This window comes from Bacillus rossius, chromosome 1 (assembly GCF_032445375.1).
Source record: "Bacillus rossius redtenbacheri isolate Brsri chromosome 1, Brsri_v3, whole genome shotgun sequence".
Lineage (NCBI taxonomy): Eukaryota > Metazoa > Arthropoda > Insecta > Phasmatodea > Bacillidae > Bacillus > Bacillus rossius.
In genome coordinates, this window is record NC_086330.1 from 268,574,680 (window position 1) to 268,593,428 (window position 18,749).

Genomic DNA, 18,749 nt, shown 5'->3' on the forward strand with positions numbered 1-18,749 from the left:
AATTGGAACTCTATCTGATGAAACCACTCCAGCAGTTTGGCCTCTAATTCGGAATGTTTACTGACGCGCATCCTTTTCTTAGTTTGATTACTACCTTTCCTGACCGCTTCTTCTATTTTATCTGCTTGCTTTAGAATTGTACTTAAGGTTGATTTTGATATACCAAACTCTTCAGAAAGTTCTGTTTTCGTTTTTTCACCCTGACGAACTGAATTTTCTATCTTAATTTTCGTCTTCAATGCAATTTCCTTGCGTTTACGTTTTGCCTCCATTTTTATGTGTGTACGTACAAATTCTAAAGTTTAATAAAATTCTCACGAGATAATTCACTTAAACTTTCATTACAACGTACACAAATAATAAACGGGTTAGGCGTAATATATATTTTGATTTTATTGGTCCGGCACAGATTCATGTATGCAAAGGAAGTACAAAATCGAACTTAAATACAATCCCACGTGAAGTTCGATATATCGAATATTGTACAAACGCGAGTGATTTCTGAACATATCGAACACACGAACGAGTGATTTTGAAAACATAAGAGTTAAAAACACACTTTGGACACTCAGGCGGGGCTGTATCTTTGTGGTAATCTTTGGTTCGTATTAAACGGTAAACATGACTGTTTGTTTATACGGAAGGGAATTGTTATTGTTCGCTATACATAATAACGAGAATTTCGTATTAACCAAACAAATCTTCATTGTGTTTAATGGGCATATTTCACTGGCAAATAGTAATAGGTAATATTAACGAGTCATTCGTAATAAGCGGGATAATATTAACGAGGTTTCACTGTAGTTTCTGATTTTAAATTATTCTTGTTAGTGATTGGCCATTACTGGATAACTTGAACCAACTTGAGCGAGTAGCCAAAACTCAACTTCACAGTCGAGTTTTTTATACTTGACAGTAGGAGACTGGACACTATACTATCTTTTTTTATAACTCGTTACATATTTGACATTTGCAACCAGCATAAAATCACATACCATTATTTTGCAAACACTTCTCAATGTAATTTCAATTTATGTTTGTGTAGTTTTCTTTAATTATGGTTAATTTTACATAACTACACTGACCGAAAAAGGTAGACTTTTTCTTAAGCTATTTACATTTCAAAACACTGGAGATGATGCCACTTTGTAATTATTTTTGCCAACAATAAAAGTTATTGCATATTTCATACATATTTTAATGCCATTTAAAAAAAAACATTTTTGATGTGTTGTATAGAATTGTTTATTTGTTGCTGTTTTTTAAGTCTGAACATTTGTTTCTGACTAGAAAATTAAATAATAAAAGGAAATAATACCAAGTTAATTTTCAGTTTTTGTACATTTTTTGTTCAAGTAAGGTTTTACTTATGAGTATGATTTTTGCATGTCAATTTAATGACATTAAAAAAACTCAAGGGTTTTTTGGAGAAAAATTTAAGAAAATTCCAGAAAATGTATACATATTTTAGAACAAATGTGGCTATATTATGCTGCAAATGGCATTTTTTTTAAATAGGCTGGTTTCTTTAAAACAAAAATCATTGTCAGGGAAATAATTGTTTAAAAAGGTCTTATAAATTCAAAATTATTATGGTTTTTGCTTCATGACATATTTTAGAGTCCTTTTCTAAGAGGGTGCTGTGATACACTAGAACCCCGATTTTACGTATGCTCACGGTTTCACGGATTATATTTGTGAAATTGCTACGTTCATTATTTGTGAGTATTTGGTTATAGTAAATAAAATATAATAAATATGAGGTACTATTAATACAATGAAAAATGTAACCTCCAGTAACGTGCGAACATGAAATGTATGCTGACTCCCCTCGCCAGCCCGCCCTCCTCTGCTCTGCAGCCGGTCTTTGATGCTTGGACTTGTTGTCAATTGTGTTATCTGCTTACTTAATTTTACCAAGATGAGAGTAAAAATATATTACATTTGTCAGTAAACTGATACAAGCTTTATATGTATCCGTAAAACAGGACACAACACTGCCCCCAATTTTGAACCCTATTCAGTGAAATGTGAGGGGTCGTAAAAACACACTTTTACTGTATTAATCTTACATTCTCGTTCTCTCTCCCACACCGTGAGACAGCAGTTATCACTCAGTTCCCACGACCAGTGGGGAATCCCAGCTTTTGTCTCTGTTGGCAGGGACTCCCAGTGTCCGTCTCATTCTTACATACAAATCTCATATCCCTCTTTCTCTCTATTTACATCCGCCACGGACACAATTCCTTGTTCTAGAACTATTATGCAACACGTTAATGAAAATTAAAAACAGCAATCATTATACAAATTACTTGACAAAATTAAACTTATTTGAAAAACCTGAAGAAGTAGGCCAAAACAGGCAAAAATCCAGTACAATGACTTATTTGTGAACAATTGCATAAAAAATAGTAATGATTTAAAATGTTTGTTAAAATACAAAGTACATTCTTAAAACACACAGCAAGTACAAATATCAACCCTAGAATACATAAAAATGGTAAAATATGCTTAGCAAGACTTTTTTAAGAAATATTTACATGGATAAAAAAAGTGGAAAAGAAAAATATTTAGCTAGGAGGGGAGGGGTCTTGCAATGTTACAACCCAACTGCAAACCTCTGGGTACCTCGTTCAGACAAAGGCTGAAAGAACGAGGCTACGCAGCCGCACATGCCAGACGGACATTGCAGGTGCATGACCTTTCCTTCAATCACAGCACAGCACTCATCAAACCCATAGCAGTATACAATTTCTGATCTCTCGTAACGAGGCATTTTCCGAAAGAATTAAGACAAGAAAAAAAATTACATATTCTGATATCATTTTTAACCAGTCACAAAAATACCTTGACAAATTACCAGCCAATACTGGCGCACAGCAACAGCTGCCCAACATACTCCAATTTTTTTTTCTCACTGCTAAAAACTCTTCTTCTTTCTCTAATTATTACGCAACTGGCCAAACTTTTGCATTAGTTTACCTTCAGACAAAGAATCATTGTGAGGAAATAAAATATAAAATAAAGTTACTTTAACATGCTATTTCAAACAAAACAAACAAAAACCATACTTAAAAAATATATTAAATCACTTAAAAAACGTAAATTTACAACCAAACCGGTAAAAACAGGGCCTAGGAACGTATTTTCTATAGACAAAGCGTTAGAATAACTTCAAAGCAGGAAACAAAGTAAATTATTATTATAAAATATATAGCAAACATATGAATACTTCTTAAAAAAATAAAAATGGTTATATAAATAATAACAGAACCCTAACCAATGTACTGAACATGATGAAACAACATAATAAATCATTAGCTAAACTATTTAATAAGTGGGGAGGGCTGTTACAATAACAACATACTTATTATTGGTACATGAATAACTAGTCTCTTGCTGCATAAACCTATGTATTTTTGTTAATTGCTTCAAATATTCAGCCCACGAAGTCTGAATTTTCCTTGCTATAACTGTCATTGTATCGTGTCATCTTAGCTTAGAGTGTAATAGCAATAATTTGGGTACAAGATTTTATGGTGAATTGGGAATAAATTGAATAAGATTATTTTGAAAAAGATTATTTGGTGGATTGCAATGTAATGGAAAACACATAAAAGCATGTGAACACAGAGAACAACTATAAAATTGAAATTATTCAGAATTTTAACAAAACATAATTTAAATAGCAAAATTTAATCTTTTAATATTAGAAATTCAAAGCTGTAATTTAATTTAGCATGAAAATTGTACCAAACTATAGCAACCAAAAAGGCAGAAAAATATCTATATTGGTGATTTTTTTTTTATGTCCCAGACATTGCTTCATTTTTCAAACACACAAATGCTTGCTGATTTAATTTCATTGTTCCGAGTAATAAATATTCTAAAAATGCTTGTTGTCGATTATTATTACCATAAAACCTCATCATGTATCACAGTTAAAATTATACTATTTTGGTGAAGTGGAAACGGGGTTCGAGAGGATTTATTAAAACGTCTTGTATTTTATTATACTAAAATTTACATCAGTTTCTGCCTACAAAATTGTACAATTTAATTTACTAAAAGCAGATGCCTCTTGTTCTTTATGTTTGTGCACCACTGTTCCTGCTACTCACTCTGATTACCACTTTGCTAACTCGACCTCGCCAATGTCACGTTGGGTTTTCCTTTTCACCTAGGAACTCGCCATATGGTCACTTGTTTTCGGAGGAATTGTCTGCTCGCTACTGTCCCAACCGCATCTTGCTGGCATCACAACCAGCAACTCAAAACTCCAACTTTTGCCTTGCTGGTTGGTCGTGCCCTTATGTATCCTCCCCGAAAGCCTACTGATTGCATTGTGCAACGAGTGTGGCGGCCTAAAACTTTCTAAACATCTATTGGCATCATGAGCAAGCCAGTTACACATGAGTCACATACTACAGGTCAGGTGTTGTGGCACATGATGCCACTTCTAACGCACGCACCAATTGTTAGTGAGTGATGGGGGTTGATTGACAGGCTGCAGATGAAGGCACACCGCATTCCTGTCGAGTCATGTGTGACATGCACACACTGGTCTTGAAAGAAGGGTGTGGTCCTTCACAGAAGGCCGCTGCTGGGCTGGCCATATGCTTTGTGGCAGTATTAGTAAACATTTAAGTGTTAATTTGTTGAATTAAACACTTCCTTTATAATAAACTGTAGTTATTAAATTCAAATCATTTACACTGAAATATTCTGTTTTAAACAGGAAATGGTGACTATAAATAAGGGTTTTGGGTGCAGGTTCGGCAAGAAGTCCACCCGCCTGGTGCGTGCTGCGGCTGTGAAGTTGTCCCACGAGCTGTTCTCAATGATTCAGAGGCCAGAGTACGCACTGGTTACCAGGGTGCAGGAGGGAACGGAAAACCAGGTAAGGCTGATGGGGCGGGTTTTCGCGGGGGGATGGAAGGGATAGGGTGGGGTTTGGTGAGTTTCGCTTCACCATGGCCCCGAGTTTTACTCAATTATAAGAAAAACGTTTTTGTGACTTATTGAGTTTGGAAAGTTGGTTGCATCATAAAATAAATGGCATCTTGGCTTGCAATACTAACTAAACACTTGTTTTTGAAATGAATATAAGTATAGCAGTTTTTTAAGTAATTTAATCCATGATGTAGCCTTAATTGTGATTAAAAATCAAATGCTTATGCTCACTAATGCATCATTTTTAAGTGAGTCTCTGGTTTTTTCCAGAAAAAACTAAATAATTAAGTCTTCAAAGGACAGCCTCTAATTTAAGATTAGAGCAGCCAAATAAATGCATGAGGTATGCTATGTCAAATATGTGTAAGGTAACGAATATTCGTTATTTTGAAGTGTTAGTATTTGAGGTCGAATCAAATACGAATAAATTTGAAAATTTTAGTATTCACACAGGACTAATAACTATATTAGCAGTTCACTTGAGAAGCATATATGTTTTTTCTTGCAAAATATTGTTTTATTTTTTCATTTTTTGCCTTATGTATTTTATTTTTATAATACAAGACATTGAGATTCATTGAGTTCAATGAAAATCAAACATACACACATGGAGATTAAATAAATTTCCATACTGTTTGAATAAATTTGTGTACTAATTGAAACTGGGATTAGAGCTTTACTGTTAAAATAAAACTATTTTTTTTAATGCTTTTATATTTATTGATAATATTAGAAAAATGATTTTGTAAAAAATTATTATTTTTTGGATTATGTATGAAACTCAATTTAAAAAAGAATATTAACTAGAGAGCATTGTTCCAAACAAAACAATGAATACCAAGATTTTTTCTAATTTATTTGATTCATAAATTAACTGATACATATTATTAAAACATTACATTTGTTTAATTAGATATGCTTCAAGATCTACTTTTTGCAGTGAAACTTATTTGGGCATAATGAGAGTAAAATTTAAAGGCCAAATTTTAATGGTACGTTTTTGTGAAACATGTGAAATGTTTCTGACGCGAAAATGAAAGAGAATTGGTATTAGGCCAAGAGATATAAAGAGGACACTAATACATTGCTGGGCTCTTTGTGCGATGAAAAAAAAATAACTGAGAAAGATAGATGAACTAAAGAATGAGACAGAGTGCACATGTTCTTGTTTCACAGAATAGATATAGGTATCTTATAGAGTCAGCTGTGATTGCCTTGAATTTTGTATTTGCTACCAGTGTGCTCATGTTCCTCCGAGAGCGCTGTTGAGACAGTCCCTGCATTTTCCGCACAAAGCTACCTGTCAGGAATTCATATTTCGTTCAAAGATTTAGCATTTTGCAAATGGCAAAATTGTTTGAAGAAACAGTAAAATGCACAGTTTTTCTGCATGATGTATTTCAACAGTGAGTAATATTTTGACATCGTCCGGGCCTGCGGCCCCTTTTTAAGTCCGATATGCCACCGCCCAAACACCACCCACCCTCCATTCAAACCTCCCGCCTACCCGTGCATACGTGTGCGTGCGTGTGTGTTCGCCCGGCAAGAGGGCGCTGTCAAGTCAGTGCGCCGCACCCCTAAAACATAAGTAAATATAATTGTGTTATTTGTTTTTATATTCTCTAAGTGCAACGTGACGGCAGATCGGCCGGGAGGGTTTTATGTACTTTTAATTGAAATAAGGTAACAAAATAGAATAGCGTTTCCAGACATTCCTGAGGAAACCCGAAGCCAGACAATAATTAAATTTAAATCTTAATAATTATGATTTGTACAATCCTTTCTCTTTATTCAAAAAATGTCACGTAATTTTTAATTCATTCTTGTCATGTTAATTAATTTCCCGTGGCACGAATTCATAAATATCTTTAATGGCAATTGTTTCGGCGGGAGGACCCCATGTTAGTCGAGCCGAGCCATGATCTCAGCCCAGTCCGCCGCCATCAACGACCGAGAGTAGACGCGCCAGCACTCCGGGGACCTCACTGCTTGTTTCACCGCCAAGTAATTCTGTTTCAATTTAATTCCGTCTAAATCGTTTTCTTTTCGTCCTCCGAGCTCCTCTCGGTCAGGGGACTGCATAACTAATTGTCTTACGACCAGTAACGGTCTTTTCTCTTTTGTACTACGTAATGTGAGATGTGACCACGTGGGAGTCTTCACACCTAAACCGATTCGTGCCGCGGGCATTTCAAACAGTTTCAATCGTGTACGTGTGTAAGTTGCATTCACCGAATAAATCAGGTGTGTAAATCAAATGTATTATTTTCTTATTTAAATCTGTTTGACCACGTGGAGTGTGACGGCGTGTGGGACGCCTGAGAGCCCACTGCGTAGATAATAGCGTGCCCGACGCTGAGAGCGGGCAGGAATTAGTGCTAGGTGTTTTCAGGGGGGAATTAAAATCACGCCTCACATGGGCGACGTCACGACCCTGGGAAAGAGTCTCACATAGGTCCGTGCACGTGGCACGGTGGCGCCCATGAAACCCGAGCACGCATTAAAATTCAGTCAGTAAATATCAGAGACTACGGCCCCCGCAACGAGTGCTCCCGTAAGAATTTATTGTTAATCATTATTGAACGATCATTAATTTTTGATATCCTGACCAGTTATTTTGAAGTGAGTAATAATTTTAATAGTTCATGATTATTAATTAATTTTTATTTAGTCAAATTTCCTTCAACACAAAAAAGATTAAGATTCTTAAATACTTGAAAAAGAAATTAAAACCAAAAATCACCGGCGCTATATAATTTTTAGCAAATTATCTCTCTTTCTCTCTCTCTCTCTCTCTCTCTCTCTCTCTCTCTCACTCACTCTCTCTCTCACACACACACACACACACACACACGCACACGCACACGCACACGCACACGCACACGCACCCCCCCCCCCCCCCCCCCCCCCCCCCCCGTTTGGCGGTACCATCCTGCGATCTAAGTGGCTGGGCCCCTCCTCAGCTAGCCAGGCACCCAGGGATTCCTGCCGCATTACTCCCTGCCTATTGCTGTAGGGCATGAGGCTGGGCGGGGCAGGAGCAAGGGAGAAGGGGGTTAGATAGGTAGCTAGTGGTGGCTGATGCCTGGCAGAACACGCCTGCAGTGGTACGTTGTACTGTGTTGGCGTCCCCGATTGACAACCCATGCTCAATTGTTACTGTTTTTTCCGCAGGCCAATTTTGTGGGGTACTCAGAGTCCCGCCTGAGTGCTAAGGGTGTGGCAGTTGTGTGCAATGTATCCACATTGCTGTTTCCCAATAGGCCAATTTTGGGAGTACTCCAGCCACTAGCACTGTTCTTTTAGTAGGGAACGAGGCAGGGTGTAATAGATGAGACCCTTCCCTGGGTGTTGGTGGGGTACCGGCGAAGGACCCTGGTGTGGTAAAAATAGTTGACATTTAGTGAGGTACGTAGCAAGAAGGATAAATCTCTGCCAAATAGAAAACACCATAAAGTCTGTGACGACTGGTTTATTACACTATACAGTATCACACCTGCCCCTTGTTTTGCCTTGGTGGTTTGTCTTTTACTGTCAACTGCCCCAACTCTCGACTTATGGCAGTGGCAGGCATCTGGAGACGCTGTGAAGCATGTACACGCAGGTAGGATTGCAGGAGGCTCGGAAGGATTTCAGGACTAGCAACTCTGCTCACTTCTGCCTGATCAGTCTTTTGTGTGGTCCTAGCCGGAGGGATGGTAGGGCGAGCGCGAAGGAGGAGGGATGAAGCACGTAGGCACTGCTCGGCCTACCCCTCTTCTCAAGGCACGAGAGGGGTGGCAAGCAGCTGGGCATGTGGTGGGTTGCCAGCCATCAGGCGCTGGCTCGGTCCTGTGTGCACTGAGGGTGTGGCAGCTAGGGAACTGACGTCGGTGCCCTTTGGTTGAGGCACGGGCAAGCAATTAGTAATTGATTTGAAACTAATATTTTGAAAGGGGCTTAGAATGTAGTTTTTGCCTTAAAAGTTACAGTATAGTTATGTTAGGACAGAGCAAATGACTCAGAAATCTCTGTCCAAGAACATAACTTAGTCAAATATAATAATAAAAATTATTATATTAATCTTCACTATAAACTACTCAATAAAAGCAAGTTTTACTGTAATTTTATAGTATTACTTGACATACTTTGTTCATTTAAATGTGAAAAGCAAGGCCAACAACTTGCAAGTGAAGTGATATTTCAATGAGAGCATCTCTTGAGCTTAATTTTAAGGGGACGAGAAAGGAATCTAAAGGTGCCAACTTGGTTTCAACAGTTTTTTGAGCCATAACAATTTTTTTATAAATTTCTTTTAAATGTTGGCATCGTTAAAGCATAGTATATTATGTAGTATAATGCCTGATGGTATTAGGGACTGGCTTCTGCAAATAGTTTTTCCTGTGAAGTTATGTGCATTTATTATTGATTTAATTTTAGTGCATGCCTACAGCTGTAATAATACTGTCACTGCATTCTTATGTTATATATAATCTTGATAAATCCCTTGTAATATGAAATCTCTGTCTTAACAAAGGTTAATTTTCAATATTAAATACAAAAAAAATTGCAATTTGATAAAAACTTTAAAAACCTATGTGAAGTATTTCAGTTTTTATCTCTCTCTTTTGACAGCTTCAGTTTTAGTATATAATTATTTTCCAACAGTTTGCGGTTGAGTCTTATATTTATAACTATAGTTTTTTTTTAGTATTGTTACAACTGAACTCATTCGCCACTTTAAAAATTTGCGCCAATATGTGGTTGTCATCAGCTATGCTCTAAACACCTGATTTAGAGATGTGAGCTTTTTGAGGATACTCTAGAATTTTTGTGTTTTGATGACAGTGAACGCAAACACTTAGAGGGTGTTGTCATTCACACGGTTGGTGTTGCATTTGTGAAACTCTGTATACAAAGAACAAACACAAACAATGCCAGTGTTATCTCTTGTGACAGGCAAAACGTCGGAACACAAGAAAATGAAAGGACGACTCGAAGGAATAAGAAAGCAATATTCTAACTTGCTTTTAAAAATCTTCGTGTGACATGCAATAGATGTGTCTGATGACATGCTTTCCTTGCTCTTAACTGACTCCAACATGTTCGTGCTGGAAATGCCAACATAAAATACCAAGAATCTACCAACTATTCTCATACACAAATAAGGTAGAAATTCAGCGGAAATGTGTACTAAACACTGTGGGCTACTCATTTTATGTGCTGCAGATCTTCAAGAGCAAGTTCATCGGCTGGGATGAGGTGATAGCTGTGGACTTCACCAGGACTGCGGAGTCCGTACAGAAAACCGGAGCGGACCTCGGCAAGTGGGCCCGCCAGCAGGAGACCAAGGTAGGAGGTCACGGTCAGATCAGTCTCCTCCTACAGAAATTATCCAGGTTCAATTCCCTGCAGGGTGTAATGCAATCATTTTCACTGATAGGGAAATGTGGCTGACTTCGCTGTGAGCAGTGGGGTTTTCTCATGGTACTCGCATCTTCCCTTGTCCTTTTCATTACTTCAACACCCGATTCTCTCGTCATCACACCTCGCCTTGCTGTCATCTCTAATGACCTCGAGGTCTAGGGGGAAAAAAGACCAAATTCATTTATAAATTGAATAATGAATGATGAATCAAAGAAGTGAACAAATGAGTGACTCTACAGGTTGGTTTCTGTGTATGTACATGGATCCAGAAGATTGTGAACTGAGAGGGTGCTCATGTTCAGAAACTATTGGTTTTCCTAGCTTCTCCATAAAAACTTAATTTGGTCCTGTGCACATTCCAGTGAGAAAGTGAGTAAGGGGTCCTTTAACCCTTCAAGCCTTGGGTTAATGTGACCAGTAGAACGCGGCACCGGAGATCGGCAGATGTTGACCTGGGTGACAGCACTGCCATTTGTTGGCTTCTGGGATGATGGTGGTGATGAGAGATGAATCATAGCATTAGAGATGATGTGTAGCATAGTTAGTTATTTCCTCCCCGGTCACTCCTGGTGCAATGCTAACTTCCATCCCAGTGGTTTGGCAATGTCCCTGCGAACTGAAATTCATTGCAGAAGTGAATAGGTATGACCACCGTACAACACAGACACAATTGGGGCTCACAGGAAACCATCTATTCATTGGATCTGCTTGTAGCTGTGGAAGAACCACGGTGGTTTGACGGTCAGGAAACACGCCTCCCACCGAGGTAATCCGGGTTCGATCCAAGGCCGGCTTCAAACTTGTATTTGTTGCGAGCGGACATGGATGGGACGCTAAGCTGGATGGACGGTGCGTGCGCAGGCGGACCTGGCGGCCCTGTTCACGCCGCGCCAGCCGCCCATGTCGCCGGCGGAGGCCCAGCAGCTGGCCGAGGAGTGGAACGAGGACCTGGAGGCGATGGAGGCCTTCGTGCTGGAGGGCAGGAAGTTCGTGCGGCTGCCAGACGAGGAGCTGGGTGAGACCCCGCGCCGTGGCCACCTGCTCCTACAGGGTGCCTACAGGTGGCGAATGTCAGGGAACTGAAACACTGGTCACTAAAGTCAGTGAAATCCAGCAATCTTTTGCTAACTTCAGTATATGGTCCCACATTAAATATGAATACCTCGAGACTAAAATTATGCGGAAATTATTCCGGGAAATATTTTTGCTTTCTAACAAAAAAATGTGATGATCCTTTGAATAGTAGATGTATTTAGTGTTATGTAAAATTTATCCTATTATGTGTATATCTAAGAATGACACTAAGATTGACGTCGTCCGGGCCTGCGGCCCCTTTGAGCCCGATATGACACCGCCCAACCACCGTTTCAGTTCAAACCTCCCGCTCGTGCGTGCGTGTGTGCGTGTGTGTCTAGCCCGGCAAGAGGGCGCTTAGCTGCAGTGCGCCGCACCCCTAATTTGCTACGTTTTAATATTATTTGTAAACCCTTTTTGTTTTCATTCGTCTTTGCCCCAGTGTTGTGCAATTTACTTGTGTTTTCTTTAATTTAAATAGGTTACCTTAAATAACTATAGACGTTGCCCGGGCGGACCCGAACAGGCACGGACTTGGACGAGGGTAGGAATGCTTTTACATAAATTGTCATTAAATAAGTAAATAGTAACAAACTTTCCATTGTCAGTAATTTTTATATATTTTTAATGTTTATCTGTAATTTACTCAACTTTCGCCGGGGCACGGAGTCGTAGAATATAGTAACGGTAATTGTGTTGGCGCGAAGGGCGCCATGTTGCCACCTGCGAGCGATGAGCTCAGCCCAGTCGATCTTCATCACTGACCGAGAGCAGACGCGCCAGCACCCCGGGGACTTCAACCTTTGTTCTGCACTGACCAAGTAATTCTGTCTCGTTAAGTATTTCTGAATCTCTTTCGCTCGTCATCCTCGGGACAGCTCTCGGTCAGCGGACTGTTTAATTAATTAATTGTCTCAGTCGAGTTTCTTTCATCACCGGGTAATAAGTAAACTTTGCAGCATGGCCACGTGTGCGGACCATGCCTTCACCTAAACCGATTCGTGCCTCAGGCTTTTTAACCGTGTAATGTGTAACGTGTAACGGGCGTGTAGAGAGACGTGTTAGTGAAATTAAATCTGGAGAATAAATATAAAGTGAGTACTTATTTAATCACGTGGTGAGTGAGTCTAGGAGTGTGGCGTGCCCGACGCCTAGAGCGGGCCAGGTCTGGGTAGCTAGGATAGAAAGGGCTGGTAACTCGTCCCCACTTGGGCTACGTCACGCCCTGAGTGAGAGACTCCGCCGGGTCCACGTGCCCTTCCACGTGGTGGCGCCCATAGTTAACATCTCGAAATCACCGGCAATGCGCGATCAGCCCTCAAATGGCGCCCAAGAACGTGGGGCGAGTTACATCTTCCGCGAAAACCAGACCTGTACGAGCGTGTGAGATAGGCGGTTGTTACGCGGAGCGCGCGGAACTAAAGTTCGCGCTGGAACTATTGTTCGCGCGGAGCGCATAGCGGGACTCTGGCGCGCCAGCCACGTGATCAGCCAAGCGCACGCTTCCAGGAATCCGCGCACAAACAACGGACTCCGAGCGCAGTAAGTAACACAGTGCTGATGTGTTCGTGAGGACTGTTCGCGTGTAGAGTACCACGTGCGTAGACATGTATCCGTATCCGGACGAGTGTATCGGGTGTTACTTTCCCTGCCCGAGTTGGGACTTGTATGGCAGGACCGCCGCCGGATATGAGTGTGGCTACTGTACGGAGTACCGCATACACGGCGTGACGAAGTGTGGAGCGAGGTCGTGTCCCGGAGGTAGTAGCGAGGGCTACCGCTGCCAGGAATGTGCCGGCCTGTGGCATCGTGGCTGTATCGGCGAGCGTGAATGGACCGTACTGCGCAAGTTTTTTACCTTCACGTGCGCACGGTGCACTGCCTACCTAGCCACCCAGGCGCAGTACGAGGCAGAGACGCTGGAAAATCCTCCACGACACGCCTCGACGCTTCCCGAAACGCCGACGCCGCTCACGCCGACACCGACTCCGATCACGCCGACACCACTCACGCCGAAAAAGACGCCGCTCACGCCGACGCCAACCACGCCGAAAACGACTCCGCTCACGCCGACGCCAACCACGCCGGAAAAGACGCTGCTCGACTCGCTGACGCAGCCCGTGCCAAGGACGCCGCCCGTTGCCGGAACGTCACCGCCGCACCAAGCCGACTCCTCACGCACGACGCCGACCCCAGCACCACGAAGGTACGTCCTGACGTCACCCGCACCGCCACGTGTTACGTTACCGACGCCTACCGCTCTGACAAAGACGCCCGTCGTCCTGACGCCCACGCCCGTCGTCCCGACGCCGACGCCCGCCGTCCCGACGCCCGCCGTGCCGACGCTCATCGACTTGACGTCTCCCGACACAAGTCCGATCCCGCCGCCGCCTGCCACACTGCGTTTCGTCGACCCGACGCCACTTATCCCGACGCCGACGCTCGCCGTCCCGACGCCGACAATTCCGCTTCCGCCACCTCCTGTCCTGGAGCCGCCAACCTCGGCACCTCTCGTCGACCTGACGTCTCCCGACGCTGGTCCAAACGCATCATCGCCAGCAAGAACTCGTTTCGCCGACCTGACGCCACTCATCCCGACTATGATGACGCCTGACTCGCTGAAGCCAACCGAGCGACGCCCGACAACGACCGGCCCGCCGCAGTCTGATACGCCGTCCAGCACCCGCCTCGTGTCGGAGACACCTCCCGACGCCGGAATGACCTCGCCACCGCACCGAACCGCTGTCCCGACGCCACCAAGGTCATTTCCGGCGAAACCCGCATCGTCTCCGCCACACGACTCGCCACGGACGCCACCAGACTCGACGCCGACGCTTCGTGTCACCTTGTCGCCACCACCTGGCTTCGACGTCATCCGGCCGTCGTCACCGCTACCAGAGTGCGCAGTCGCAAACAGGACGCTTTGCGACACGATGTCCAGGGCCATGACGCCGAGACGCCTGAGCGCCGCCCCGCCGCCTGGATTTGCTCCTCTGTGCCCGCCTGGCTTCGAGGCACAGACGGATGAACCGGACCGAAAGAGACGGACGCGCGCGACGCCGACGCTGACGCCGCCTACATGCCCACCTGACACGACGCCAGAATCGACCGAGGCGCCACGACGCCCGATTCCGACGCCGATCGCCGCAGTACCGGAACACCGGTCAAGTGCCCTGCCGCCCGAGACGCCACAAAAATGTCGCAAGTTGGCAACATTGGGACGCCGCACCGTGAAGAGTCGCCTGAGCTCCCTACATCCGCCTGTCGCGATGCAGGTCGACGCCACGACGCCGGGACGCCCGACCGTCCCACCACCGAACGTGACCACCACCCGGACTTCGACACCTGTCACCCGTCTGTCACGACGGGCCGCGAAGCGCCCGCCTGTCTGCGAGGCTGAGCCGGGCCGTGCCGAGCGCCGCCCGCGCTTGCTGCCCGCCTGCCACGAGCCGCCTGACCTTGGCCGCCGCCGTCCCTGCCGGCCGGCGCCCTGGCCACCGCCACGCTATCACACGCAGCAGCCGCCGCAGCCGCAGCTGACGCAGATTTGGGGCTCGGGACAACTGGTGGGTCACCACCCACAAGGTTAGTCAGCCAGCGCCCATTCTGTCCGTGTGTATCGTCCTCCATAGTGTAAATATTGCTCAACTGTCATTTTGTAAACATTGCTCGCCGCCATCATGTAAACATTGCTCGCCCTTCCATCGTGTAAACATTGCTTGTCCGTCCGTCATGTCAACATTGCCACCTGCCCGCACAAACATAAACATCAACATTGCCACGTGGGAGTGCGCGACGTAAACACCACAGGCAACGCCCCCCAACCATCTGTCAAACGGCGCTGTCATATCGGCCTACTTTCGGAGGGGGCAATTGACGTCGTCCGGGCCTGCGGCCCCTTTGAGCCCGATATGACACCGCCCAACCACCGTTTCAGTTCAAACCTCCCGCTCGTGCGTGCGTGTGTGCGTGTGTGTCTAGCCCGGCAAGAGGGCGCTTAGCTGCAGTGCGCCGCACCCCTAATTTGCTACGTTTTAATATTATTTGTAAACCCTTTTTGTTTTCATTCGTCTTTGCCCCAGTGTTGTGCAATTTACTTGTGTTTTCTTTAATTTAAATAGGTTACCTTAAATAACTATAGACGTTGCCCGGGCGGACCCGAACAGGCACGGACTTGGACGAGGGTAGGAATGCTTTTACATAAATTGTCATTAAATAAGTAAATAGTAACAAACTTTCCATTGTCAGTAATTTTTATATATTTTTAATGTTTATCTGTAATTTACTCAACTTTCGCCGGGGCACGGAGTCGTAGAATATAGTAACGGTAATTGTGTTGGCGCGAAGGGCGCCATGTTGCCACCTGCGAGCGATGAGCTCAGCCCAGTCGATCTTCATCACTGACCGAGAGCAGACGCGCCAGCACCCCGGGGACTTCAACCTTTGTTCTGCACTGACCAAGTAATTCTGTCTCGTTAAGTATTTCTGAATCTCTTTCGCTCGTCATCCTCGGGACAGCTCTCGGTCAGCGGACTGTTTAATTAATTAATTGTCTCAGTCGAGTTTCTTTCATCACCGGGTAATAAGTAAACTTTGCAGCATGGCCACGTGTGCGGACCATGCCTTCACCTAAACCGATTCGTGCCTCAGGCTTTTTAACCGTGTAATGTGTAACGTGTAACGGGCGTGTAGAGAGACGTGTTAGTGAAATTAAATCTGGAGAATAAATATAAAGTGAGTACTTATTTAATCACGTGGTGAGTGAGTCTAGGAGTGTGGCGTGCCCGACGCCTAGAGCGGGCCAGGTCTGGGTAGCTAGGATAGAAAGGGCTGGTAACTCGTCCCCACTTGGGCTACGTCACGCCCTGAGTGAGAGACTCCGCCGGGTCCACGTGCCCTTCCACGTGGTGGCGCCCATAGTTAACATCTCGAAATCACCGGCAATGCGCGATCAGCCCTCAAGATATAAAAATGTTGGTAGGAAATTTAACTAAAATAATTAGTGATGGTTCGAATCCCATTTTTCTCGAATCCGAATCTCGAATCCGAATCCCAAACAGTACCTCGAATCCACCCCTCGAATCCGAATCCAGTTCTCAAGAGTTAGTTATAAAATAATTTATAAGTTAAGAGAAAAAATTAAACATTATGCAGAATTATTTAACCCTTTAAATTTTTATTTAAAAAAACAAGGATTTTGACACGGTCTGGATCAAGACGATTCCGTTTTTGGTCACATAAATGTTTCCTGCAGTGCTGAACAAACGTTCAGAGAACACTGTCGCAGGTGGTGAACACAAATATTTTTTGGACAGTTTATGTAGCCTGGGTGAACAAGCAGACTGAGTTTTCGAGTATTCGAGAATATTTATTTCTGGGTTAACTGTAGGATCACGTAAGAATCTGGTCACTTCATCAATTGCTGTAGAATCCGACTTGGTGGATTTAAGGCATTCAGGCATTATCTGTGAGTACAGTGATTCATGTATCCACGGAAATCGGAAAACGAAATTCAACATCCGACGGAACAATATTTTGTAGTTACCAACTTGACATTTGTTTAAAGTCCCAAATGAAGGTAAACGCTTTCCTGAAAAATTTAATGGAAACTGAAAGGCGCCATCTTGGCTTCAATGGTTTTAGGCCATAAGAAATATTGTTGTGCGTCTTTTAAAATTAAGCCTCACTAAAGCATAGTGATTAATATGACCGAAGTTAAAAGTGACGGGGTGTTTTCTCTAGTTTACCCATTAAAATTTTTTATATTATTATTAGATATTTTTTATGTTGCTCAAAATGATTGGCTAACAAATTCATTGGTTGGCCATCATGGAATTCTGAGATAATACATATTTTAACGTTGGTAGTCTACACAAAACCAAACTTGGTCCTAAAAAAATTCATAAATAGAACGTGTATCAGAATATTTAAAATTGAATTGCGATTAAAATAATAATTGTATAATGTATTAATTTTTGTCATTCATTATTTCATTGTTATTACTACATGTGCGACCGTAACTTGTGATGAAAGTCGGCATTATTATTGTATTACTAAGTAACAGATTTCTCGGTAAAGTTATTTTAAAAAAAACAAGATTCATATTTAGTCTAGATCCTAAATGTGCTTTATTTTATTTTTTTAGCATATTCTGAGAATACATATGTGATTTATGCCTTATTTAATGCCAATGTAGCGACAATGCATCCATGTTCATGAATATAAAGTAAGTTTCCCAAATCAGTACATGCTTCATAATTTTTTTTATATACTAACGAATTAAAAGTACAATACAGTAAAACCTCGTTAATCCGTGATGCGCTAATTCGGGAATCGGATAATCCGGGACGATTTAAAAGAGAAGAAAAAAAAGAGAAGTAAAAATTGTCAGCACTTAAAATTAACGTCACGCGGGCCGGCGGCCGGAAAACACTACAAGCCATCGCTTGGGCCGCCAAACTCTGCAAGGCTGTTTGTACCGACCGTTTGTGTCGCCTCCCTTTCAGCTGTCACATTTGTCACTCTTTAAACTTGAGAGGGATGTCCTGACTTCTGCTTCCCGTCTCCCTTTGTTTGTTTCCACCCGCCAATGTTAACACAGGGCAGGCGCCTGGCGAGTGACGTGTCTGGCTGGCATTCAGCTGTATGAGGGGAAGGAGGGGGGGGGTTGCAAGGTCAGCACGATATTATCTTTCTCTCTTTGGCTGTTGTAAATGACCGTGAACTAATGGCTAGGCAGTGCTGTATTTTTTAAAGCCGAGACACTAATTCGAAGACGGCCGGCCCTTACCGTGAACGGCCTTAACCCAGCTGCACGCCGGTATCTGAGAAGCTTGACAAGACCTTTCGGGCTTTTAATCGCTAGTCCGTGAAATTCGGTTATCCGTGATTATCTTGGTCCTGACCATCACGTATTAACGAGGTTCTACTGTACCTCAATAGGATGTGTTCCAAGGAAAATGTAAACAGGCCAAGTAAATTGTAAGCAAAGTTTTTAAAGTACTACATTTACATCAATATTTTTCCTCGAATCCCGAATCTTTTCCTTTGAATTTCGAATCTTTCGAATACTAGAGATTCGGTGGGATTCGAGGATTCGAGGATTCGACCGGCCCATCCCTAAAAATAATTCCTGAAATTGGTTTATTAGGTATTTGTAGACACCCTGAAATAAGTGTGTGCTAAGGCCTTTTTTTTTTCAATTCGAATCTAATTCTAAGCCAAAGGTCACTTAAATATCTTTCTAATTTAATAAAGATCCATAGATACAACTATGAATGCTTGAATTGGTGTTTAATCAGTACATCCTGAATACA

General features: G+C 43.0%; 1 protein-coding gene across 1 annotated transcript in view; it reads left to right on the forward strand.

Annotated features, from left to right (window-relative positions):
• LOC134527588 (protein flightless-1) overlaps positions 1–18,749 on the forward strand; it is a 126,866-nt gene that overhangs the window by 68,950 nt on the left and 39,167 nt on the right. Inside the window, exons 15-17 of the mRNA XM_063360405.1 lie at positions 4,774–4,900; positions 10,162–10,284; positions 11,221–11,374. Of these exons, the coding sequence (XP_063216475.1) occupies positions 4,774–4,900; positions 10,162–10,284; positions 11,221–11,374 (404 nt within the window). The remainder of the gene's footprint in view (positions 1–4,773; positions 4,901–10,161; positions 10,285–11,220; positions 11,375–18,749) is intronic.